Genomic DNA, 25,836 nt, shown 5'->3' on the forward strand with positions numbered 1-25,836 from the left:
GTTCAACCAAAAAGTCTTTTTTCTTTTTAAAGGTAAATCTACATGCTTTCAGAGTTGGGTCATTACAGTGAGTAGCCATAGGTCCTGTCTATTCAAAAATGAGATTCATGTTTTTCTAGATGCACCTTGGGACTTTAAGAGAAGTTAGATCCATCCTGGTGGTAGCTACTCTCTTTCACCTGAGTTTTTAAGCATCTTTTTATCTACCATAAAAACATCATATTATGGGGAGCATTAGGCACCAACTACTGATCCTCTGCCTGGGTCAAGAGAATTAGGAAAGTGAAGAGATTGCAAGTTAAGGATCTGACAGATAAGGGAACAGGTTAAGCACATTTGAAGTTATGGTATTACAGGCATCTTTGAGGAACACTAGTTGTCTTACATAAACCTTTCTAACAAAAGCTGTATTTGAAATCATAGGGTCTATTCATAATATTACCAATAAAGAAAGATACTGAAAACCAACAGCATGACTAGTACTGTCTTCTAACAATACTCCAAAAATCATAATCCTTGACTGGAAACTGTTTCCATTAAAAAAAAGAAAAGACCAAAAACACACACCATACACAAGCACTTATTATTATCTATAAAATGGCTGTTAACCTGCATTACATGTGCAGCAGTCCATAATGAACTTCTTAAAAAGCACTATTTAACATAAAATACAGGTTATTTGCATCACTGGATCTTTTCAAGACATAACTTCAGAACTGTTTTTTAAATGTTTAAAAGCAAATAAAAGAAATGCAACTCATACCTGTATCAGACATTTACTGACATCGCTAGCACAGAGCGCCTTATTGCAGCCTGTTGAAGACTGGATCCACAGCAAGAACAGAAGGGCAGTTACTGTGGGCGCTGTGACGTACTGTGACCTCATGTTTCCTGCAGGCTAGCAATTTTCACAAGTACTTCAATCAGCGCTGAAATAAAAACCAGCTACTGAAAAGGCTATGGCAGCAAAAGTTAAATCCTATTTCCCCTCCCCCTCGTGATTCCTTCAAAATAGGTTTACATTTTGGGCAGAAAAATTAAGTAAAACTGGGGTGCTTAACAACAAACCCAACCCCTCCTCCCCACAGCAGTCATTTATTTGAAATTTTCTGCTATTACACCTTCAGATTAAAGCCACAATAAGATGAACAGTGTGGAGTCTGTAATATCTAATATGATATCCTATCAGCACTGACAATAAAAAAAAAACTCAGAAGAGAAAGCCCACCAATAAAGATCTAATTCTGTAAATGCATAAAGGAGATCTATATTTTTCATGTAAGACCTCTTCAGGTTAAAGGTGCACACAGGTGTCTCCGGCCAAAGCTATACAGCAACATTTTTACCACCTGTAAAACTGCCATGGCATCTTTGACTTAAGCACATAGCTGTTTTCATACTGACAGTAAGACGTCGCATACGCTTTCAATTCAATTATAAAATTGTTGGGAACTTTTGAACTTTTTAAAATACAAACACCAACATTAAAGTACTCCAGGCTTCAAACAATGTAATTACAAAGAGTCCCACCAGTGACTGAAGTCAACAGGACACAAACATCTGCTACTTCAGAGGGAAGAATTAGATTTGTTCAAAGCTTTTCGGCTTTCTTTCTTTGTGAAAATTCATCATCTTGGCAGGTGGTACTTGTTACAAATACAGGATGATTACTGGAGTGCCAGTTGCTTATTATCTGCATTTAGCATGTGAACTCAGTCAAAAAAGACAAGATCCTGCTGCATTAGGCACTGTACCAATATATAATAAAAGGCAGCCCATGTCTAGGCAAGCTTACAGCAAGCCTGTATTGTTCTCACAGAAGGAAAAAAAATGCTAATGGGGCACTGGATTTTTTTCTTTCAGTATCTAGAAATGTTTTTTCCACTTTACAAACTCAAAAAAACTCAATTAGCAACATCATAACGTGGAAAAAAATGTAGAAAAACTAGCCAATAGGTAAATAAAACATGATCTGGACACATAAAGTTAGTGTCAAATCAGTATTTCTTATAACGGTTACTAAATGCTTTTGAATCTTTTAATGCTCAGAGAACCACGATCAGTACTCGTGCTGGACTGTAATGGACCTCCATGGTAATACCCAGAGGCTTACACGAAGGGCACAGGCTCTTTCCTCATGGAAGTGCATCACTTACTTTCTCTGCTATGGTAGTGCAAGAAGTTTTCCTTGAACCAAAAATGATCCAAAATAAGATCCATGGAGTGTTGAATTCCTGCCAGAGGAAGGCCAGGCACAGAAGCCAATGCAAGCCTTCTGCTTTGCTAGATTAGCGATTAAGACATGTTTTAACACTGCACCACATTGTTTCAACACCAGTCTGCGTTCAGTCTGTTATATAAAAGGTTTCTGAAAACACAACTGGAAAGGTGCCATTTCTGCGAACACCCTCCTTGTGCTGCGTTAATCCAGCATAGGGGAATGAAGGACCGACCACTTGCTCTTTCTCGATATTCCCACCCCTCTTCATACTACTACAGTCATTGCATTCCACCTACTTCTCGTTCCCAAGTTTTTTTTATTTGCTACTCCTCTCTCCCTCGCGGGTGTAACCTTTCTGCCCGCTACCCGTCATCTCCCGTAACCACCTGTAGTTCAGTCACCTCGTGCTAAACCTTGACAGGACCCTCCAAGGGCTGGGTCAGGCCCACCTAGCCCCCAAATGCAGCACGTTTTTCTCCCTGCACCAGCAGAACTCCTAACCAACGTGCTCAAATGGGAAGGGCGGTAAAAAATAAAAATAAAATAAAATAACGCCTCAAAATCCTGCACTCTCCAGCTGACCGGCTGCACTGGGCCACTTCTGACGACGGCCTCGAGGCGCGCCACCGGCATGGCGCCCACCGGTCCTGCCTGGGCGCCGGGGCGCAGCCGCGCGCGGGGCCGGGGGGAAGACGCGCCCCCTTCCTGCGCGGCCGCGGGAGGCCCCGAGGAGCCCGGAGAGGCCGCCGCCCCCGGCCGCTTCCCCGCCGCTCCCCTTCTGCGGGCCCGAGGCCGCTTCCCCGCCGCGACTAAAACCCGGCTGCGAGGGCCGAGCGCCGCCGGGGGCCGCGGCCGGTTGAAACCGGCGCGCGCCGCCGCGGGGTGGCCCCAGACCCCCCGCGGGGGGCGCCGCGGGGCTGCGGGCGGGGCGGGGCGGCCTCCCGGCGCGGGCAGCGGCGCCGCGAGAGGCGCCCCAAGTCTCGCCCCACAAAGAAGCGGCCGCTGCCGGCGCGGCGCGGCGCGGCGCAGCGCAGCCGCCCGCCCCGCCACCGCCTCCCCGCGCCGCTCCCGGCCACCCGCCGGCTCCATCCCGCCGGCACCGCAGCCCCGCTCCACCTCCCGCATCCTCCCCCCTGGCGGCTGGGGCTCTCACCGGACGGCGCCGCGGGCCAGGCACCTCCCGCTCCACCGGCGGCTCTCGCTGCTGCTCCGGCGGCGGCGGCGCCTCAGTCCGGTGCTTCCCCGTCGGCCGCACGGAGCGCGGAGGCGGCGACGCGGCCTCGCGGCGCGCACACGGCGGCGCAGCGCCCCGCCTCGGGGCACCGTCAGGCTCCAGGACCCTCCCCCAGCCGCCTCGGCCCCTCCGCCGCGGCGGGGGCGGCGGGGAGGAATTCGCGAGGTTCGGCGGCAGGATGTTGGTCGAGGAGAACCGGGAGCGGGAGGCGGCGGCGGGTTCGCGGAGCTTCCCCGGCGGCTATACCCGGGAGGGAAGCGGCAGGAAAAGCCTTCGAGGAGGATCTACAGCACCTACACGGGCTGGGAGGCAGGTGGTTAACCCCGGTAACTTCTGGGGCAGAAACCCAACATTCAGAGGAGCCCCAGCTAGAACCTGAGCCAAGCTTCGTGCAAAGCAGTACCGCAGTTTTCTCCAGATTTCTATAAAAGGAGGAAAGGGATCCTCAGATTTGGGACAATCTATCTCAAAAACGTTCGTGCGTTGGTGGTGTATCTTCCTCCACACCATGCTCAAAGGGACCAAGGTAACGAGTTTGATCCCTTGCAGAAGAACACAGGAACCCAGGGATACAGTTTCCCAAAAGACAGCAGAAATAAGGCCTTCTCCCAGCAAGTAGTTGGTCTGAGCCTATTCCACCTCCTCCTCCCTCCACTCTTGCACCACTTTGTCGATGAAAACACACACGGAATACACATGGATTTGGTATCATCCTACAGAGTAAATGTGAGAAAATACATTACTGGAACAAAGCCTGGCTCCAGATCAGAGAAGCCCAGAGATCATGGTCTAAGGGACTGAAATGCTTGAGGAGAGCTCCCTTTCATTGGGCAACAATGTTTTTACTAATCAATCACAGTTGGAAAAGAAAAAATGTGTTACTCTTAACAGTAACAAGAGACTGTTAACAGAAAGTTCTCTCTCCTTGTAGAGAAAACACAAGTTAAACCTGAGAAACATCTGTCCTCACATCTCCTTAGTAAAAGACAGGATACTGCTATAATATTTTTAAATTTAAATATTCTTAGTTTCAGCAAGAAATGTTTCTGCTGATACCTCCAGAGTATAAACTTTCTTTCCTGATTAGGTTTGCGGTAAACATGCTTGAACTGCACCCTGCCCTGCAAGACCTGTGTGGTGGTTATTGCCGCCACTGAATGTCACAGGTGCTGTTTTTTCATATTACTGCTCTAGTAGATGTCTATATCCTTGCTCTTTCTGAACATCTTTTACATCTGCGTACTGAGGTACCACTGTGTAACTACTACTTCTAAACCCGAGTTCCACCTATAGATCTACCTAAGTGTCTCCTCTATCCCACACTTTCTTGCCCTCACGCCCCCACCCCTTGCCTAACATAAGCAATACTCTTGCAACCCAATTTATCTTCTTTTTTAAATGAAATATTTCAATTATTCATATCCCACACTTCAAAAAGTCTGTGTGAGATTCTTCCACTTTCAGATAGCATGTTTACTTCTTATCAGTCTAAGTATTTGGAGGCAGTGAAGTTGTGCCCATTTACTACTTTTTAAACACCTTGCAGCTTGTCTTTTAAAGTACTTCTCCAAATACAGATGTGTATTATTTTCAAATTTTACTGCTACTTTCAGAAGAATATTACATTTGTATGTTCCTCAATACATTTTCAATTCTGAATGGTATCAGTAAGATACTTGTAAAAGCAGGATCAACTTCTCCCTCCAGTACCTAACAAACTAAAATTGCGGGGGAAAAAATAAAAGGTAGTACAGGGCAGAAATTACATATTAATTGGTGCTTTATCCAGCTTTATTGTGTTTGAATTGCTATTACTTTATTCTCGACTGTAACTAGCAGTGATGTGCACCTGGGAAACTAATACTGTCCTTATAGTCTCTTGTTCAATGCTTGTTTGCTCTCCCTCACAAGAAAGGAGCACTGGGCATTCATACAAGTATAAGGAACAGTGTTCTGTAGCAGTTCATCAAATAATTAAAAATCAGTTCAAACCAAGTACTATAAATCTCTTTTCCAGGTAACCAGGTCTCTTGCATAAGCCCCATTTCTTTCAGATGTAATTTCACTGAAATCAGATCCCAAGCATTCTTGAATATTTTGTGGCCTAGATGGTAACAAATCTTTTCATGAATATCTATAACCTTCCACTAATAAATAATTAACTGCCTGCTCATTAACAGTACTAAGGATTAAAAAGCGTTACATTTTATAACGCAGGAATTTTTTGTTTTCAGTTGAGCCTCTTTGCATATTCCCTATAACAGAAATGATAAAATTTGATACATCAAATGTTACAATATTAAGAAATTCCAACTAATAACATGACCAATAAAATTTATTAAACATTATATTTACAACTATTTACATATCCTTCCATAGATTAATATTAAAATAGACAATATACAATTTAAGAATTTTCATTCAAAGGCATTTTGTTGGAAAAAATAGGCTCTATTACGAGACCACCATATAAGAGGTTTTTTTTTCTTTTTTATGTTTTACACAAAAATATTTTTAGTATAGTAAGTCATAGGTATGGCATTACAGACTAATATGAAATATGGTCTTGTAAATATTACAATTGTTTAGGTATCAGTTATTGAAGTAAAGGAGTTAAGAGTTCTGTGAAGCATGCAATACAGTTCAGTTTTAGTTCTTTTACAGTTACTGTGATGAAAACAAGCACCTAAATCAAACACATGCCTTGTTAAAAAGAACTGCCAAACAGGAACACACTACACTTAAAAAAACAAAACAAAAACAAACAAACAAAACAAACTCCAACTTTGGTCCAATAAAACATCAGACAAAAACAGTTTTATAATTAAAATATCTATTTTGAACAGGTTTGAACATTAATTACAAGACTATTTACATTTGCACAATATGTATAAAATAAATTATTAAAAAATGAAGACAATATTACATCTTTTTGCAAAAACAAAACTGTACAGTAATTTACAAAATATAATAAGATTAATAGACTATTTTCCTCCAAATATTATATTTTCTTCCACAGGCTTTTTCATCTTTTTTTCTGTGGGAGTTCAACTGTTACTGAAGTTTCATAATACAACAAAGCTTTATAGCAGACTTTAAGTATCATTTGCTTTTCGGTGGCTGTTTTAGTTATTAACAGCTTCCAGCGCTGTTAACTCACCGTGTTTTGTCATCTTTTTCAGCAATAAGCCCTAAAGCTATAGGCAATTTTTAAAATACAGATATTGGTATTTACTGGGGAACTGATTTTTAAAATTATCATCCATCTTCTGTATTTGAACAAGACTGTTTAACATTTTTCTGAAGGAATAGCTGAATTATTGAAAAAGGTAGGATTCCACAGAATTAAGTGCTCTATCTTAAAAGAAAAATACATTTGCGTGTCACTGCACATCAGTCTCTAGTTGTCCAACTGAAAGAAAGAGACATATGATGCTAGTTGTCATATTGGTGTCAATTCAAAGTCATCATTAACATCAACAAGAGGAACATAAAACTCCTGAATTTCATAAATGCTGATAGATTTGTATGTAGCAGGATCAAGTTCTTGTAGTTTAAGCTGCCACTCCAGTCTCTGTACTGCATTTAAAGCTGCTGCTTCATGCTGCTGCCTCATCAAAAGGCATGTCTATTTGAAAATTCAAAAGAAGTTATTTCAGTATTTTTAAAAAACAGTATTACAATAACAGTTTAAGACAGACAAAATATTCAGGCATCTCTTTAGGAATGTGGAAGACACATTTAGATGGGAATAAACAGTTTCCCTCACTATGTATTTAGGAAGTCACAAATTATTCCATTAAATTATGTATCAACAAAAAGTTTGGTTTTTATATTGCTAGACTCTCCTTTATGTGGCCCTTAAAGCTGCTACAATAATTTATGTTGCACTTAAATCTACTACCATCTTTGTAATGACACTAGAGGCTTTCAAAAGATACAGAAAGACAAAGTAGTATACCTTTAATTTGTCAAACTTATCATCGACGTCCTGTAACCACGACATAAATTGTCTTGCATTAAATCGATCCCTCACTGATGTTTTACTGTCATCAGCCTACAAAGAAACAAAAATCTTTTCTAAACCAAGTTATTTGATAATTCACTTTTATACTGGAAAACATGTTTTGTGGGACATTCATAAACAATGCTTCAGATGAAAAATAAATTCTTAAGTATCAAGCTATATATGAGCATATATGTTGACCACCACTTTCACTATGAGCCAGCTGCCCACTAAAAATGGGCATTTTCAGATTCCTTCAAGCTAAAGCTATTTATCATGCTCTATTTTTAAAATTTAGAGTAGGAGGCTTCAAGAATTATGCCTTAAAGTCTTAATCAGTATAAGGCAGATCTTCCACAAAATCGTGGGGTATTTTTTTGTTTGTTTTTTTTAAATCCAGTAACAAATGGATGTCCCCTCAGGGAAAAGCAAAAACATTAATTAGGAAAAATTAAGCAATCTGACTTAACTGGCTGCAAAAGTATTTAAAAGCAAGAATAAGAAAAATATTTTACCACCAAATCCCCCAACTGTTTGTGATAAGGAGGAAAAAAAAAAAAAAAAATCTGTGAAGCACTTTCATGAAAAACTAGCTTGCTTTTTCAGACTTTTGGGGAGTGAAAGACATGTCAAAGGAGATTTAAAAAGAAGAGAGAAGACACTTCTTAGTTGTCTTGCCCAATCAAATCCATTGAAAAAATTTAATTCTCCCCTTTTATAAGAATCTGGAATATCAAATTTGTCCACTGTGAGAAATCTGATACTCTACAGATGGTCTTAAAGCTAGACTATGTCAATTCAACATTTAGATGATAATCATGAAATAGCACAAGCTCCTGTTACTTTTATAGAAAAGAAAGCCAAATCTTTTGGACACTGCAGGAACATGTTAACTGTAACAATGGGCAAGAACAGAAAAAAAAAAAAAAACCATGCTGGCCAGACACACAAATTTCTAGAAGACAGCTGTTTGAGGATTCAGATATTCCCAAAATGAAAGCTCAACAGATTTGCTTGGAAAGAGCCCTCAACAACACTAATCTTGTAATTCTGAACTCTAGCCATCCAGGTGAGCTGTAACCAGCTGAGTCTGTCCACCAAAAACCTGAGGCTTGCCCCCACCTTTGCCTTGGCCCATATGACTACAAGAGCAGGATTTAGAGTTCACACAAAACAAAGCTCTAACGGCAAGCCTAGCAAGACCACGAAATCCCGGAGAAGCACCTCTGAGATGGTCATTTTCCTGCCAAATAAATGTGATCTTTGCTTACACATCTTTCTCAGCTATTTGCCCAAAAAGAAAAAAAAATTAATCAGAAGATGTTTCTTCACTCTACAACAAAATCAGATTTGCTGAGAGAAGGATAACAAGAAAGCGTTAGAATGAATTACCACAAGAGAATGATTTCTTATACATTCACTTTCTTCCTATTAAACAAATTTAAATTAGAGCATCGCTTTCAAGCCTGTAGTTTAAAACATAGGCTTCAATGATAATTAGAAGTATACTTAGTACTCTGCTGAACATTATGTGCAGTATTATCATCTTTCAGGAAAAATCACCACAGCCTGAAACACAAAACTGCTGAGGTAATGAGAGAGAAGGAGAGACTATTTTAAGTGTAGAGATAGTAAAAATGGCAGCAATACTTGAGGAAAAAATGACTTCCTCTCTCATAAAAGTTCTTTTTCTCTCACAGAACTCAAATATAAAAACAGCTTATTTAAAATCAATTGTAAAGTATTAGCTACATGCAGATATATGCCTAACTTGGATGTACCACGAAGTTCTGAAAATCTTAAGTTGCCTTTAAGTTAGGGCAAAAAAAGCAAAGGACATTCTGAAATTTAGAACTAAGATGATGTTTTAATTGTTAACAAAAGAAAAGATCTCATTTTTGCCCTATCAATTAGGTTTATTAAGGAAATGATTATTTAAAAATTTGTCAGTACAAAGTTGAAAATGGGAGAACAATACAGTCTCCATAAGGCTGATAATACCTTTTGCTCAATTACCTTGTTCTGCATAACTCTAGTTCTTTAAAAAACATAATAGCACAGATTCAGGAAACACTAGAACCTATAATCATTTTACAATGGGTTCCCGAACTAAAGCAGAATTCCATATATGTCTGAAGTGTAGGTGTTTCATTTTAAAATGCCCACTGTTCAATGTATCTACATTTTTATTACATCCATAACAGCAAATTTCGAGTTCTTTCTATTATGTGCACCTTACGGACACCAAAATGGGTTATGATGTAGTTTCCACTCTTGTTAGCAGACCTGTTCACAAAATACTGATACTATGAAATCATACTTTCTCAGAGACATGGCTGCAGCAAACCTCAGATTTATACAGTATACTGCTCATTTTAACTAGAAAATGCATGCTAACATTGAACATGTAAATAACATGGAGCTTCTAGGTTTGAGGTGATTTTGAAAAAAGTGCTTTTAGCTGGCCATGTTCAAGACCTTCACTGCTAGTAATCTGTTCTTTATAGAGCATTTTAATGATCCTCTTATGGAGACCAGAAAAGCATTATGCAAATATCTCTACAAAATATTTCAAAAGTCTAAAAATCAATCTCAATACTTCACATGACAGCACATCCCAGTTCTCTGGACTGATGATGTTACAGATTGTTACATTCTGACAATTTTTTTGTTTAATCTACATTTGTGAGTTTCCAAAAATCTCCTTGTATTTACAATTTAAATTAGATTTCACAAAAAACAGCAGAGTAACATTCTCGTCTCATCCTTCGTATCATTTTTGGAGGTGATGGAAAAATAGACATAGTACAAACTGGAAAAGCAGCATACATGTACCTGTATCCTTTTTTTATTGCACATCCAAAAGAAGCCTCATCAAAATAGCAACTTATAATGTGCAAAATCTTAATTCCAGTCAAGTCAATGACAATTTCACCACAGGACTAGAATTCTCTCCAAACACTCCTTTTGAGTCAGATTACAAAATATTTTTCCGAAATCCCAAAATACATCTCTTTACCTGAGCATCCAGAGGCACGTTATAAACCTCAGCATCCAGCAGAACAGTGCAGGCACTGAATGGTAGTGTTTGATTAGCTAGCGTTCTTGCTGCTCGATAATGAACACGTAGAACTTCTTGTTCATTAGAAACGATAAGCTTTTCCTAATGGAATAAAATATCAATGTATAAATGTACATTTCATAAATTAGCATTTCAATTTGATTCATAAAAATGTCTATGCATTTAAATATTTCTCTTTTTGGCTTACATTTTTGAAAGGTGCAGGAAAGGGGCTGAAAGGGGAAGGGGTGGCCGTTCATCCAATCAGCTCCAAAATTTTTATTTAGAGATGCCAAGAACATTTCCTGAATCTTGGAACTGAAAAAAATGTTTTGCATTGTTGGGTGAAAGTCAGACCCAGGTTTTCCACTTAGTGCTACTGAGACAAGTTCCAGTTAATGAAGGTAGGAAAAAAAAATGTTGGAGAAGATAAGGAGCCTAGAATTAAGATACAGGTTTGTAATTCTCAACTTGCATGACGATTTTTGTCATGTGCTTGTAAAGTCAGGCACATTGGCCAAGCAAACTGAAGCAGAAATATGCTTTGTGATTGTCGATTTCTTTTGTCTTAAAAACAAACAAAAAGACCCCAGAAACTTCATAAATCCAGAGATACGTGAAAATTCTTGTTTGATTTAAGACAAGAAAATATGGTCTCACTTGTTCTAACCTAGTTTATGGGATTATGGAACTGGATTTGATTTGAAGAACAGTATATCTGAGCAAAATGACTAAAGATACAAAACACAGGCTGAATTTTATAAGACACAAATGAAGTTATGTATTTATTACTGTTCTGCAACTTGGTGGCTTTAATTTTCATCAAAAGAAAACAAGGTAGATTAAAAAAAGTTGGGAAGACAGAAAAATAGTGTCTTTCCTTTGTTTGGTCACAACTTCCTTCTTTTCAGTCAGAACTTGAACCATGTTTACATTCTTAGTGCTTGTTATTTTATATCTAGTTTTGACCAAAACACTGAATTCAAGTAAAATCCTTTCTTCTACTGATTTGTTAAGCCACATCAAAAATAACTTAATCAAAAAAACACTACATTCAGTTTTCATGAGCCAGCTGCTTGCAGAAACCATGTGGAAGCTCTTAATGTACTTTGTGTGTGAAAAAGGGGTCCTGCCTCTTTGTGTCCACAAGCAATCTGGCCTACAATACTAACAAAATATCAAAATCTAGTCTGCCAAGGAAAAATGTTTGGACAACCTACGAAAAAAGAAAATTCTTAAACCAGGGATATTTTCTCCAATTTTGTATTAAAATTCAGTGAAGATTACAGTTGCAGTTCTAACATAAATTTGGGCAGTTTTTACAAGCAGAATATTGCAAATAGTGACATTTTAGTCTTAGAGCTACATGAGTCTTCTGATTTAAGCAAACTACAAACGTAGCTGTCAGTTACAGAATTTTACCGTTGCTTAAATTCATTTATTTACAAAGACAAAAAAAGTTACATTCAGAGACTGGTTCTAAAAGCTTACAATCATTATTAGCTTTCAAAACTAGAATCTGCAACTTTCTGCTCACTCCCCACTGCCCAAAGGAAAGTCTAAGCTACATCTTACAGCAATTAACATGAAAGAGCTTCTTACTCCCTTTAGTATATTACTAACAGTTTTCCAGATAACCACATAATACTGAATTTATATTGTTACCTTTTTGTAGAATTTGTCTGATTCATAAATTTGGATGGAAAGTATTTCTAAAGCATTATTATATTGAGTAAAGCTCAGTCTATCCATTCAAACAACCCCTCCCTCCCCCTCCAAAATTTAAAGATGGGAAATTAAAAAAAGTTTACTTTACTCTTACCCTTTCAATACTGTGCTGTAAACGTAGTTTCATCCTTACAACCTCCTGTTGTTTAAACAGTTCCTTAAGTGGGTCTGACAGCGAGGGAGGTGGTGTAATCTATGGAAAAAGTTTTATAAATAGTATACTGAATGTGTGTTTAACTTATGTTTTACATGGCCTCTATGATTTGGGCATTCATTTAAGAAAACATAACTACATTATTTTTTAGGGAAAATTTGAGAATTTTTTTCTGTTCCATTAATTAGGTGATTTCAATCCATTTGCATTAACAAGTTTAACGTTTATCATAAAATTAATAAACCTGATTAAAACGGCATTTCATACTGTTTAATACTTTTATCTAGTCATTGTCAGGATGCCACAGTTACTCTTGAGAAAAGCTATACACAAGAAGATCTTAAAAATACAACTTGATTCAAATTTTAAAGACTTTTTAAAGCACAAATTGTTCATTTTTGGAAAGCTAAAAACTGTCTATCCATATACAAGAACACAGAAAAATTAAAGATTACTGAAGAAATGCATCTATACAGTGTCACTGACACCCTATATAGCACAAAAGATGACAGACCATATTCCTAATCTTACAACCAGAAAGAATAAGCAAGCACACAAAGTAACTAGAACCCCAGGCAGTGGCATGAAAAAAAAAAATTCCTCCCATAAGTTAATCAAAATTAAAAAAAAAAAAAAAAAAAACCAAAAAACAGTTTGTTCCTAGAAAAATATTCAGATACACTTCTCTGACTGAGCTATCTACACCATTATTGACTGGCTACAGTCAAAACATTTCCCATTTTTACAGTCTATTATAGTGAACAACGGGTATTATTATCTTGACTGATCTATATCCAAAATGCTAGCTGGAGCCCTCATGGCAACTACAGAAATTAGATGTTTCTTGAGAAATAACTGATAAGCAGAGTTTTAAGGCTCTAACCAAAGTTTACTCTTCTCTATGCAAGTTCTCTCTGACAGTTCGGCATGCTTTGTAGTAACTGCTAGATGTAAGAGCATTGACATGGTTAATGCATTAAAAAGCTAATAAAATGTTTGTGGCTATCTGGATATTGCATATTACCATCACGCATACTGCAAAGGTAAAAAGTTTTTTTGACACTGCAATAACTGATTTATCCACCACAAGTCATTTAATTATTGTTATCCTGGAAAATTATTTCAGGATAATTTTTCCTCAACTGAAAGTCAGCCAGTATTTTTAGAATTAAAGATCATATTTGATAACTAATTATTTGTGCATTCATTAAGTTATTTTTGCTGTAAAAGTATATGCAACTCATTAATAAGTTTCAAACTGCTAAACAACATGCACTTCTCTTTTAATGAAAAAGGCCTGGCTTCCAAAACACTGAGTAAGGTTTATCGCATTTGCCATTTCGTCAAAGTCATAAGTACATTAAAAAAATGCTACTGGAATAAACTCTCTCAATCACAATGAATTTGAATATGTTCATGGTCAGCCTGAGATATTTTACAAGCTAGTTCTGCCTGGAAACTTTGTATCCATGGCACGCTAATAGCGCTGTCATACTCCTTCAATAAAATAACACAAGATGCTCTTAACAACACCATTCTTTTTAAATAATTTTACTAAAAAACGCAAGATCTCTTAAAAATCTCAGTCCTTTTCTTGATAGAGAAACATGCAGCAGGACAAGATAGATCTGTCTGTAAATATTCTTTGAATTTATGCAGTTAAGGTATGCAGAAATAAACAGTTCAGAGTGGGCAAGCATCCATACAGTCTGAACAATTTAAAATGCCATTTCTTCCTCTAAATTTATATACCATGTAGTTTTTCCAGGAGAAATAAGGACCAGCAGCATAGGAAAGAGGTGGAAGGGCATAATTATCTAAACAGCAAACTTGAATATGCATTTATTTAAATGTACAAAAGAACTCTGCCTCTGTGAAGCTGGCATTACACACTGGGGTAAAAGAAAAGTCTTTCAAATCCCAGCACTGTTGCATTAGATTACTGCTTTTACTGATTATGAACAGACATTCAAACCAATATCAAAAAGGAAAGAAAAGTTTCATTCCACCTAATACATTCTTAGCAAATTTGCAGTCTTACTAAAATCCATGGCACAATAAAATCATTTCAAGCACCAGGTGGCACCATAAACTTGCAAATCAAAAGCCTCTGAAATTCAGCTCTTGCTGACCTGGATCGATTACTCCCACAGAATTCATGATGTTGATTAACACGTCGTTTTGAAATGGAAGCAAACAGAAATTTTATTTCTTGTAACCAGGAAAAATAAAGTACGAGATGTACATCCCTGAGATTTAACCGTACGAAAAGAAACGCACTCAGGATGAGGACGCTGCAGTGTCAAAGCCTTCCTGCCGAGGCTGAGTTCACACCCAGCCTCACAGCAACCCTCTGCGACCACTGAATACCAGCAGTGAGAAAGACTTCCTGCCTGGCAACAACAGGTATTTCCAATCCTAGAGATTCCTACAGCCCCTGTATAAACAACACTTGACTCCAGCAAGTCATATTCTGTCCTTCAAAATATAAATTTAAGTACAGCACTGAATTTTACAGTAATTTGTCAAAAATTTTTTCCAACCTTTTCAAGGAGAGAGAAAACAATCTCAGATCCTTAAGTGCTGCAAACCATTTCAGCCCTTGGACACCACCTACCAGAAATTCCCCACTGCGACCACAACTGGATTTGGACAAAGGAAATAAACACTTTGGTCTAAAAGAAAGTGTAAACAAAAGGTTTCAAGGAAAAAAGGGTTTCAAGGCTGCGAGGACAGCCAGATGCTCCTCCTCCACTGGTCAAAGTGATGGTTGCTAAAGAGGCAACATAAAACGTGTAGGGAAAATACAGTCACACATTTGGAACTGCAGGAACAGAGCAGGAAACTAAAAATGCCAGAAGGAAAAAGTGACCTCAGTTTGTTTTATAACCAAAGTAAGTTATCAGGCTGGTTTCCTAGGAGCCCAGAAGCCATAAAGATGATTTTTCAAGTACCCTGAATAAAAGACCCCCGACCTTCTCAGTCTGCCTCATCCTGCTCAGAGGAACCACCAGCACCCATGACTAGAACGAACTTGGCCCTTCAACCCTCTGCTCCCCTGCCTGAGGCACCAGCCTGCTGCGCTCCAGCACAAACAGGCATTTTGTTGAGCAAGAGCTAAGGTTCAAGACATACCCTCACCACTCAAGCACCCAAAACCAAGCAAAGTTTCTTGAATTCTTTGCATCCTTCATCACAGCTACAACAGCAAGACCAACTCTTCTCTCTCTCTTTTGCCTTCAATCCCCCTCTGTGACTGTTACAAAAAAAGAGCAACATGAGCTAATTCAGATTTGCTCATAAAAAAAAAAGCTCCATGATTATTTTCACAAATCTCTGCTCTCCTCACCTTGCCCCTGCCACTGAAATCAACCGGGCCACCTTCCCGTTAAAACATTTAATACATTTGGGAAGTACGTTCCTGGTAACATTACTAAAGTGAGCTTTTGCCACTTAAGTTTCAAGGACGACGCCTGAGAGCCTGGACAGATCCCTTTTGCTAGAAACATGTTTGCTAGACAGCCACAGAAAACTGGAAATGAATAATCCTGGTATCTTTCCTCAGGAAGCAGTATAGATAAGGATGACCAAGCCCAACACAATATACTGATGCATCAATCTGAAAGGCAGCAATTAGATTTATTGTGTTAGTACAATTTAGATTTATTGTGTTAGAAGATTCAGATTTGTTGAACTGACCTGATGTCACCTATCTTATACTTTATATTTACACTGGTGAGAGGGAAGTCACAGTTCATATGCAACTACTCTTATGGCCCTAGGTGATGTGGGTCGGAAATTACAATATATAAACAAGGCAGTGGAACTCAAATTTAAACTCGCCATCTCCTGGTTCCTACCTAAAGGATGCTTGAAGTTAATCAAGTGTACAAACAATAGTTTATCATTAAAAATACCTGTGCGGAGAACAGCGTTCTCTTTGCGGAGCTCATTTGTATGTACTAGTTAATAATTTTAGTTTGTCACTACTGAAAGTAACAATCATGATAGCTCCCATTAAAAATACCACAAAAAGGAGTATCACTGAACTGAAGACTTCATATTCAAAAACGAATGCTTTGTTTATAAATTGATGTACACATTTTCCAGCAACATGAAAGTAAAAGGCTATGCCTGGACTCTCAGCAATTATGGAAGATTAATAACATGCACATGTTGTTATGCATGATATAATATGTGACTCTTAAATGACCTTTACATTAAGAGAGTTTTTAAGTATTTCCTTAGGTGGTTCTTTAATGATTCTCTGGTAATCTGATTTTTGCCTCATCAATTTACATAGGCTACTGGAAAGTAGATATTCTTTCTTAAATTATTATTATATTTAAAATATCACTGTGTGAATGTCAACATGAAGACAATTTATTTAGCTTTGATACTCTAAGACTCGGAACAGTTTATGCATAAACACTGTAATCTCCCCTTAGTTTCCAACTTCTGTTGCTTTCTTATACTCTTACTCCTAATGGAAATAAACACTAATTTCATAACCATTCATTGTGGCTTCTCAGAATCTTCTCCCCCCCCCCCAAACGTACAACAAAAAATTTCACCTGCTCTTTCCACAACTGTGGAAGATTAACAGTACCATAAATGTACAAACAAAACAAGTATCTAACTTTAAATGCCAGTATCAGCAATACATGTATGTATAGGGAAGCAACCCAGAAATCCAGAAAAGAGAAAAATGAGTAACTGCAGTCCTTCAAGAATTATTCACATTTTTATCAAGTTGTTTAAAAACAAAAACAAAAAACCCCTCTCTAAAAAAGTAATTAGAAGCCATGGAAATGGGGAGCATGCATTTATCTCTGGCATTTACTGGACTTAAGCTACCCAAGAATTTGCACTACACAACTCCCTAAATTTATTCTCATGAGCTAGAGTCCCTATTAAACATAGCCAGAGAGACAGGAAGGAAGTATGAGGCAACTCTTATATATCAGGTCAATAACCCTCTATTTTTCTTCTCATGCCCACATACATTCCCATTTATGACAGTGAAATGAGCTGCACTGCCCAGGTAGAAGATGGGCCAGGGAAAAGATAAGCCACGTTTCTCCACTTTTCAGTTATCCCAAATGAAGCACTTAAGTGTGATGCCAAATCAGTGAGCTGTAGCTTGGAAACAGTATGTACTTGACTAGCAGTTGCTATTAAAAAAATAAATAAAATAAAAATCTCTGCTTCTGGTGATAAAGATGTACTATAGAAACTGCAACAGCTACTGAAAAAGATATGTAGACTACGGAAGGCTGGCAGCCTGGCAGCAAAGCTTACTATACATCCTAATCCATTTAGGGACTAAGTAAAAGTGTCATCTTGCCTGTATCCTTCCTCAGACTATAATTAACTTATTATTTATTTCAAAGAACCATGATCATCATCAGATAAAAGAGAACTTGCTGAACATGAGAGGACATACACGCATACATACTTCTCAGGCAGACATGGGGCCCAGTGGAAAAATGAGAGCAAACAGCTTATGTGGGAATTATGACTACTTCTGGAATGAAGCAAGGGCAAATTTTAAAATTTACTTTTATACATTAAATTTGTGTTCATTACTTAATCAAGGGAATCTGCAGTTCTCTCAGAGAAAACTAAGGCAGCATTTCAAGTGGGAGGAAGTTATCTTAAAGGAGTGAACGCAGTAACTAGTCCATTCAGAAATCTGGAGACTGAATACTGGATGCTTAGATTGTGGTATGAGATTTCATATACTTCAGAGCAGTAGACATTTTTGCCACTGAAGGATTAAGGTATTCTCTCTATTCCCCCTAAAGCCAGAGGTTTCCTTAACTTGACAAGTAAGGGGCATATAATCAAATACTATTGAATTCCGACATTTCCAAGTTACTGCATGTCAGCCAAACAACTGCTTTAGGAAATCAACTACATGGTCTCAGCCTATCTCAACTACCAAGTGTATTAACTTAAACATTTCCAAGAGGTTTAAGTTAGTATGTTTACCTTAGAACTGGGGCAGTTTAAATGTGAGCACCTGGTCAGTTAAAATGAAACACGATAGGTGGAAACTTATAAAGCCTCCTTCTATTTCCAGCAACAACGATATTGCAAGGTGGTTAGCAAAAAACCCTCAATACATATCCTTTGGAACTCCCCTGTCTCCACTTTTTATAACAATAAACAGAATCAGCTGTGCTGAGGAGCAAAGAAAGGAAGTACGATTCAAGCGCTACAGTGATTGTGTTGATTTGTGTAACCGGTACAGTTCTTCAGAACAGAGATCGGCAGTGATTGCGTTGTTCGAAAATACCTTGAGGGGCACCTCCACAGCAAATAGAGATATTAACAGCACTTGTGCCAATTATTTGCTATATTACACGGACAACTCTCAGATTACTGACCTTTTCCACAGTTCTGACATGGGCATATTGCTAATGATACCTATGGTGAGCTTAAAATTAGAGAAATGTCCCTGAACTACAGATGTTCTTCAGTGAAATGGAAAACAATTTCACATGATTAAATAAAATTCAGAACACTCTAAATTGATGGATTACAAAAGCTGGGACACAGCAGATCACATTTTCTGCTCTTGAGGGTATGAAAGAAATTGAAACAGTTAGCAGGTACTCTCTTAATTAAAACTTTAGGTGACAAACTTAGAATCCAACAGCAGAGCATTTCCATGCTCCAAATAAAACACAGCTTTGAGTAACTAGTTTTAGCTGAACCAATGCCAGCAGAAATGTGGAAAAACTCTCAAAAATTGTCTTAATTTTTTAAAAGGATGGGTTTTACACTAGGAAACACTTTGAAATGTGAGAAAAGTTTGTTTATGTACCTTTTACAGGTTTCTTACATGATTGCTTGTCTTGTAAAGACTGTGACACCACTGCTTGCATTTCCACCAAATGGGGTTTTTAGGTATGATGTTAATATTAATTTGACATGGGTCAATTAGTGATTTTCAACACAAGTATTTTACTGAATCCTAAAGATCAAGAGTATGATTTTTCAGAAGCAAGTTATGAAGAACATGAAAGTTTCAAAAATAATAATAAAAAATGCCTTTCATTGTACTGTATACTGAAAGACCATGTTACTTACAGTTGGAATGCATATCTTGCTCAAGGGGTTGCCATCCAGCAGGTATGATCCATTGAAGGTCACATATTCATCATAATATTGAGGTGCCTGAGGAATAACACTGCATAGTAATTTACGCTTCTCTTCTATTTTTTTTCTTATGTGTAGGTATTCAAAATATGGATTTGCTCTCTCTGAACTGTATGGCTGAATCTCTTCCAGTTTCAAAGAATCAACAACAGCTGCCAAAGACTGCTGTGTTTTCTCCTTAGCTTGCAGTAAAGAAGGGTTCACTTGCACAGGCTGAGGTACACGAGATACTTTTCTTTTACGTGGGTGATGTACCTGAGCATCATCTTCCTCAGTTAATCTAATTCTTCCTTTCATAGATGCTGATGATTCAGACTCTTTTTCTGATGTCAGTGTGCAGCCAACAGGATTCTGTTTACCTTGGTTAGCAAGCAAATTTGCTCTATTTCTTGTGATTCTTTGAGGTACTTCTTGCTCTTCCACTTTCTGATCCTCAGCAATTTCTTCTCCTTCTAGTTTAACTATTTGGCTATATTTATGAACCTCTTCCTGCACAATCTGTTGTGAACTATTTTCCAAATTAGATAGAGAGTACTGTGGTAGATCATCTGTCAACATATTTTCTCTATCTGCAGTACTGGTTTTCTTATTAGCTGTTTCGTTCATAATTTCCTTCGACATTCCTGAACTCATTTCACAAAGATCAGTGTCAGCTTTATTACTAACAACATGTACTGAAACCAAATTTTCTTGTTGGCTTTTTTCATTTCTAGTATCTGTAGTATCCACTGTGTTACTATCCACTTCAGTTTGTTTATTGAATGCATACAAATTTGCATTTACTTGTGAACTGGGATCACCCTCAGTAGCATCTTTTTCTATCAGTACTGTACGCAAATCATTCACCCTTTCAAAACTTGGTGAAATATCCTTAGGAGAGCTCTCTGAATATACAGCAATGGGTGCATCAGCCTTCTTAACGTTTGACGGAAAGAAAGCATTTTCTATCTCTCTGGTACTACTAGCATCTATATCCGAAGTAGAAGTTGTAGTTTGAACTAGAGTTTGTTGTTGTAAAAATAATGAATCTTGACTACTAGTGCCTGGTAAAGAAATATGTTTAGATATATCTGGGAGTGGCTGGACAGGTAAAGGACAAGGCGACTGAGAAGGCAAAAATGATGCAGATTCCTGAAAACTGGAATTTCCCTTGATTTCAGCATGCTGAGGCAAAAATTCAGGTAATTTTTGCTCTTTTACAGTCCTGTTTTCAGAATTATGCATTGCTACAACATTATTAGTATCTTGCTCTGATACACCATAACCTGAGCTGTTAAACTCGCTGTTTAATGAATCAAGTCTGTCAAAAGGCACATCCCATGGTTTGGTCTGCTGAATCATACCACTTTGACTACATGGCTCTAAATGCATATTAAACTCTTCTGAAGGGCTCATCTGAGCAATATTTTTAATAGTACTTGTACCCACTGTTACCTGCTTGTTGCTGCTAACAGCTCCAGTTGGAGATGATGTAAAGTTTGACTGCAGACCAGGCATATTATTTTGAAAATCTCTTTCAAGCATGCTACACGATAGTTCTGGTTTAGGAGAAGTGCAAGCATAACTCTGAACTGATGGTGAAGCATTCTGATTATTTTCTTCTGACATTCGAACCTGTTTGCTATGTTCAGGAACAGCAGCAGGCATACTGCATCTTCGCATCTCTACAACAGGTCTACACTCATTTAAAACTAGTTTAACATCTTCAACAGATGCTGATCTAACATAGGCTGGTGGAAGTCTGTTTGTGAAAGCTGGCTTAATGCGATCCGCCAACTCAGTGATGCTATCAGTCTCTCTTTCAAGAAGGGCTGGTGATTTGGCACTTGCCAAAAATGGTGATTGTGAAAAAGACATTTGGGAATCAGAACCTTCTAGCATAAAGTCTGAATCATATTCAGTTACAGGCCTTGGAGTAGTTACTGTGGTATGGCAAGAATCCTCAGAGCTTGCAACTGAAACCATAGACACTGATCTGGAGCTCAGACCTGTCTTTTCACTTTCTGATTTTGGAGACCTATTTATATTATCTAAAACCAATGATGGTTTTACATTTACAGTTTTTGTATCTACTGATTGTGATCTATTACTTGTAGCTTCTTTCTGCTGTTTTTCCTTCACGCAAACATCGGACAACTCTGAGCTTTTTGAACGAATCAGTTCTTTGTTTTTTACTTCTGTTAATGAATGTTTTGCTTTTTCTTTTATCTTGTTAAGTTCTAAGCAAGTGCGATTTCTCAAACGTTCCTTCTCTTTCTGTTTTATTTTTTCTTTATGTTTTCTATGCCACTGCTCAATTTCCAAATCTTTAAGACTAAGCATTCTTTCAAAACTAGTTTGCATTAAGTCATCATTGACTAATCTTTTTTCTTTAGGTCGAGCATCCTTATCCTTTGGTGCAGGAGATGGCTTAGACTTAAGTTTCTCATGTTCAAGTTTTAGTTTAAGTAAGCTACCGTGATGCAGTTTATCCTTTTGCTTGTCTCTTTCTTTGTATCGGTCTATATCTTTATCTTTTTTATCTTTCTCTCTACCATCTGGAGTTTTCAACAAATCATCTTTTGGTTTTTCTTTCAAAGATGACAGTTTGTCATGCACTGCTTTATTACTTTCTGTAATACTGCATCTCCTTTCTTCTGGCACATGTTTTGAGTTAGCTACTGTCGAGCTCTCTTTATCTTTGGATTTGTCTTTTTTTTCAGGTTCCTTTTCTTTGTCTTTAATTCTGTTTTTTTCAGATTTACTATATTCAGATTCTTTTTCAGACTGTTTGACTTTTCTTTCAATACAGTGTTTTTCTTTGCTTTCAGATAAATGTCTGTCTTTATCAACCTTTTCTTTGTCATGCTTCTTATCAAGCTTTTCTTTGTTTCTTTCTTTGTCATCAAGTTTTTTAAAAGTACCAATGCTTTTTATTTTATCATTTTCTTTATGGGATCTTTCTGCTTGCTGGAAATTGGGTTTTTCCTTTACTTTCTCTATACTTTCATTTAGTTCTGCTTTTTCTTTCTCTGACTTGTATTCATGTTTTGCCTTTTTCTCTTTTTCTGCATTTTTTCTTTCTATCTTTTCAGCATCTTTTTCTTTGACTGAGATTCGTTTTTCAGGCTTTTCTTTATTTTCCTTTAAATTTTTTTCTTGCTTTTCAGTATCCGTTTCTTTTTCTATTGAATGCATGCTAGCTGCCTCATCTTTAACACCTAAGCAAAACAATTCCATTTCTTTATCTGCAAGCACAATTTCTTTTTCTTCTTTTGTTTTTTCATCCTTGAGAAATTTCTCATTTTCCTTTTTGTTTTTCTCTTTCTCCTCTTTAATATTTCTCTCTTTCTGGAACTGTTTAACTAATTTATCTTCTTTCACCACAGCTTTTTCAAACTTTGATTTTCTGTCTGAAGAAAGAGGTTCATGTTCTATATTTAATAATATATCTTCGGTTTCATCACTTTTAAAAAAGTTCTCTTTCCAAAATTCTCTGTCAAACTCGATACTTCTTTGGACCTCTTTAGCATTATCTTTATGTTTGTGTTTTTCCTTTTCCCCATCCTGTTCCTTTTTATGCTTATCCTTCTCTCTTTCTTTGTGTCTTAATTTATGCTTTTTAAGTGCTTTACCTTCCTTGTCCATCTTTTTCAGAGTATACTCAGAATCCTCAAATGTTGGGCTATTACCTTCCTCTTTAATTTTAGGACTTGATTTTTCACCAAGTTCTGAGTGCAAATCTTTCTGATGGTGCTTGCTTTTTTCTTTATGCTTGCAAGATTTGCCACTAGAACTTTCTACTAGATATTCAGAATCAGTGTTGTGATCATACCGAACTAATTCGGATTGCAATGTTATTTCAGAGCCTCCTGGTGATGAGCAAGTTTTAGTGTTTTCTTGCTTTAGTGGTATTGATTGCTTTTCACTTAAGCCACATGGATGTTTAGGAGATTTTCCAGCAGTGATATGAAATAGATGTAAAGAGGAATCTTCTTTTGGGCTGAAAGATTTCTTAAAAGTTTCTTCCTCTCTAGTTTTATCTAAAGAATCTAACCCTGAAGTAGCTACATTCGTGACTCTAGCATTTTCTTTCTCTTGCTTTAGTTCTTGATTCTCTTTATTTTTGCTCTGATTTTTTAGTTTCCTTTTAACTTTGCCTTTTTGCTTGTGCTCATTTGTACCTACATGTTCTTTCTTCACTCTTACATCAGAATGTGATGTCTCTGAAACAGAACAAGGAGCGACGATCTTTTTGTCTTGAAGTACGTCTTCATCTGAGCTTTCAGAACTTGAATACAAAACTCTAGATGATTTCTGTTTTTTGTTTTTAAATGATTTTGAAAACACAACCTTTTCTTGTTTCACAAATAAATTGTTCTTTTCCACTTCAGTCTCATCCTCTTTCCTTAAGTCTTTTCTAAGAATATGTCTGTTGTCAATCATTTTTTTCATTTCATCATCATCATCATCTTTAAATTCATACTCATCAACAGCAGATGGAGGTGGTGCCTTATTAGGGGCCATTTGTTTGCTGTCATTGACTACAGAGTCTTTTTCTGCTTCTGAATCAACATTGCCTTCTACACTAGAAGGATTTACAGATGGAGCCTCTTCAGAATCTAGATTGAGAAAACCAAAAATTAGTTCAATGCTGATGGAACTTTCTTCACGCTTTGAGCACAAAATGGCAACTTTATAGAAAAATATCAAAGCAGAATATCACAATGAACATGGCCCATTCAAAAATGACCATTACTGCTGCAGTTCTTGCCACATAGCAGTTGATGCTTAAAAAAACCCAACTTCCCCAAAAGATTTCATAATGTAGTTACTACCAATGCCATACTCAAACATCTTTTTAAACACACACACACTCTTAAATCTATTAACTTTTTTGTATGCAGTAAGATTAATTTTGATAAGTTAAGATTTTGATTTTTTCCAAAATAAATATCTAAAAAGTTAAGATGAAAGAGTAAGATACAGAATGACAGTCTTATACTACAAAACTCATAGAAATAGAAGGTATATCAGGTTTGTAATTCATGAATAAAACCAGAGTTTCTGTGAATTTTATAAATGGATTAAATTTATTTTAATCTTCATTAGTATTCATAAAAGTCTACCACATATACCAAAGGGCCATGAAACAAGCCATCAGTTACACTGCTATATAACTGAAAGAGGAAAAAATCCTCAAAATACACAAAACACCTTCTTCCTAGAATTAAGGCTTTTAAGCCAAATCAAAAGGTCAAAAAACCAAAATGTTCCTCATATTGTACAGCTGTCAGTCAGGTATATAAGCATATTAATTAGCATTTATATCCCAATCCAATAAAAGCAATCTACTTCATTAAAAACCATCTATCGAGCATAATTCCCACCTAGCCTGACTCTTTCTCAAGGACATTGTCCTGTGATGACTCATTCGTCCAGGAATTCACCAACTCTCATGATCTCTATCAACTAAGCCATTCCCTCCCCCCCCCCCACCCCCGTGTCAACTACTTAGTCAAAATACTCTATCTTTTTGCAACAGTAGATGAGCTTTTCCTCATAAAAAGACAAAGACCTGCTGATGTAAAGGAATTCACTTATGAATCTTCGAGGGCCCAAGGCAGACAGCCTAAAGTAGACTGAAGTAGACTATGCTGTAATTCTGTGCAACTGTTCTCTGCTGCATGACTGCATGGTATGAAGTATGCTGTACTGGATATCTTGACTTACAAGTTCAGAACATAACTCACACATGTAAACCTCTCAACTGTTCCTAAAATTAAATTTTACACAACATGTGGAGTGTTATCACCACCTGCTCATATGAAAACGTAGAACATAAAAGTGTATTGTTCCCTCCTAATAAGGTTCTAAGTCGAGCCTCTCCAGCTGAATTTATCAGGTCACTTTTACAACAGAACAGAGTATTCTAACATTCAGTACAATGGACTGGAGATTTTACATACTGAATAAATAAGTAACAGAAGAGCTGGAAGTAAGTCTAAAAAAAAAAAAACAAAAACAAAAAACTCCAAAACAAAAAAAAACCCAAAACCAAGGAAATAGTTTCATCCTAACTTTGCATTAAAAAAAAAAGAAAAAAGAAAAAAAAAAGTTCTGTTGCAAGATTTCCCTTCAGCTCCTTAGGATCCTCTTTGTGGACCAACTACCAGTAAGTGATGGTTAAGAAAGATACATTACCAGCAGACTTCTCAGTTACTTTGCATATAACACAGAAGTCCCAATTCTCTTCTATGAATATCTGTTGCATCCAGAGTATATT

The 25,836-nt window shown here is 37.4% G+C and overlaps 1 protein-coding gene across 3 annotated transcripts in view; it reads right to left on the bottom strand.

The window, feature by feature from the left end:
- Nucleotides 1–5,772: 5,772 nt before the first annotated feature.
- The window catches only part of ANKRD12 (ankyrin repeat domain 12), a 70,484-nt gene continuing 50,420 nt past the window's right edge, over nucleotides 5,773–25,836 (bottom strand). For all 3 annotated transcript variants that reach the window (XM_064507210.1, XM_026094317.2, XM_064507211.1), the window contains 5 exons: nucleotides 19,503–24,172; nucleotides 12,345–12,443; nucleotides 10,481–10,624; nucleotides 7,417–7,512; nucleotides 5,773–7,083 (listed from right to left, as the gene is read on the bottom strand). In XM_064507210.1, the coding sequence (XP_064363280.1) occupies nucleotides 6,898–7,083; nucleotides 7,417–7,512; nucleotides 10,481–10,624; nucleotides 12,345–12,443; nucleotides 19,503–24,172 (5,195 nt within the window). In that variant the 3' untranslated portion in view covers nucleotides 5,773–6,897. The remainder of the gene's footprint in view (nucleotides 7,084–7,416; nucleotides 7,513–10,480; nucleotides 10,625–12,344; nucleotides 12,444–19,502; nucleotides 24,173–25,836) is intronic.

This window comes from Dromaius novaehollandiae, chromosome 2, assembly GCF_036370855.1.
Source record: "Dromaius novaehollandiae isolate bDroNov1 chromosome 2, bDroNov1.hap1, whole genome shotgun sequence".
Lineage (NCBI taxonomy): Eukaryota > Metazoa > Chordata > Aves > Casuariiformes > Dromaiidae > Dromaius > Dromaius novaehollandiae.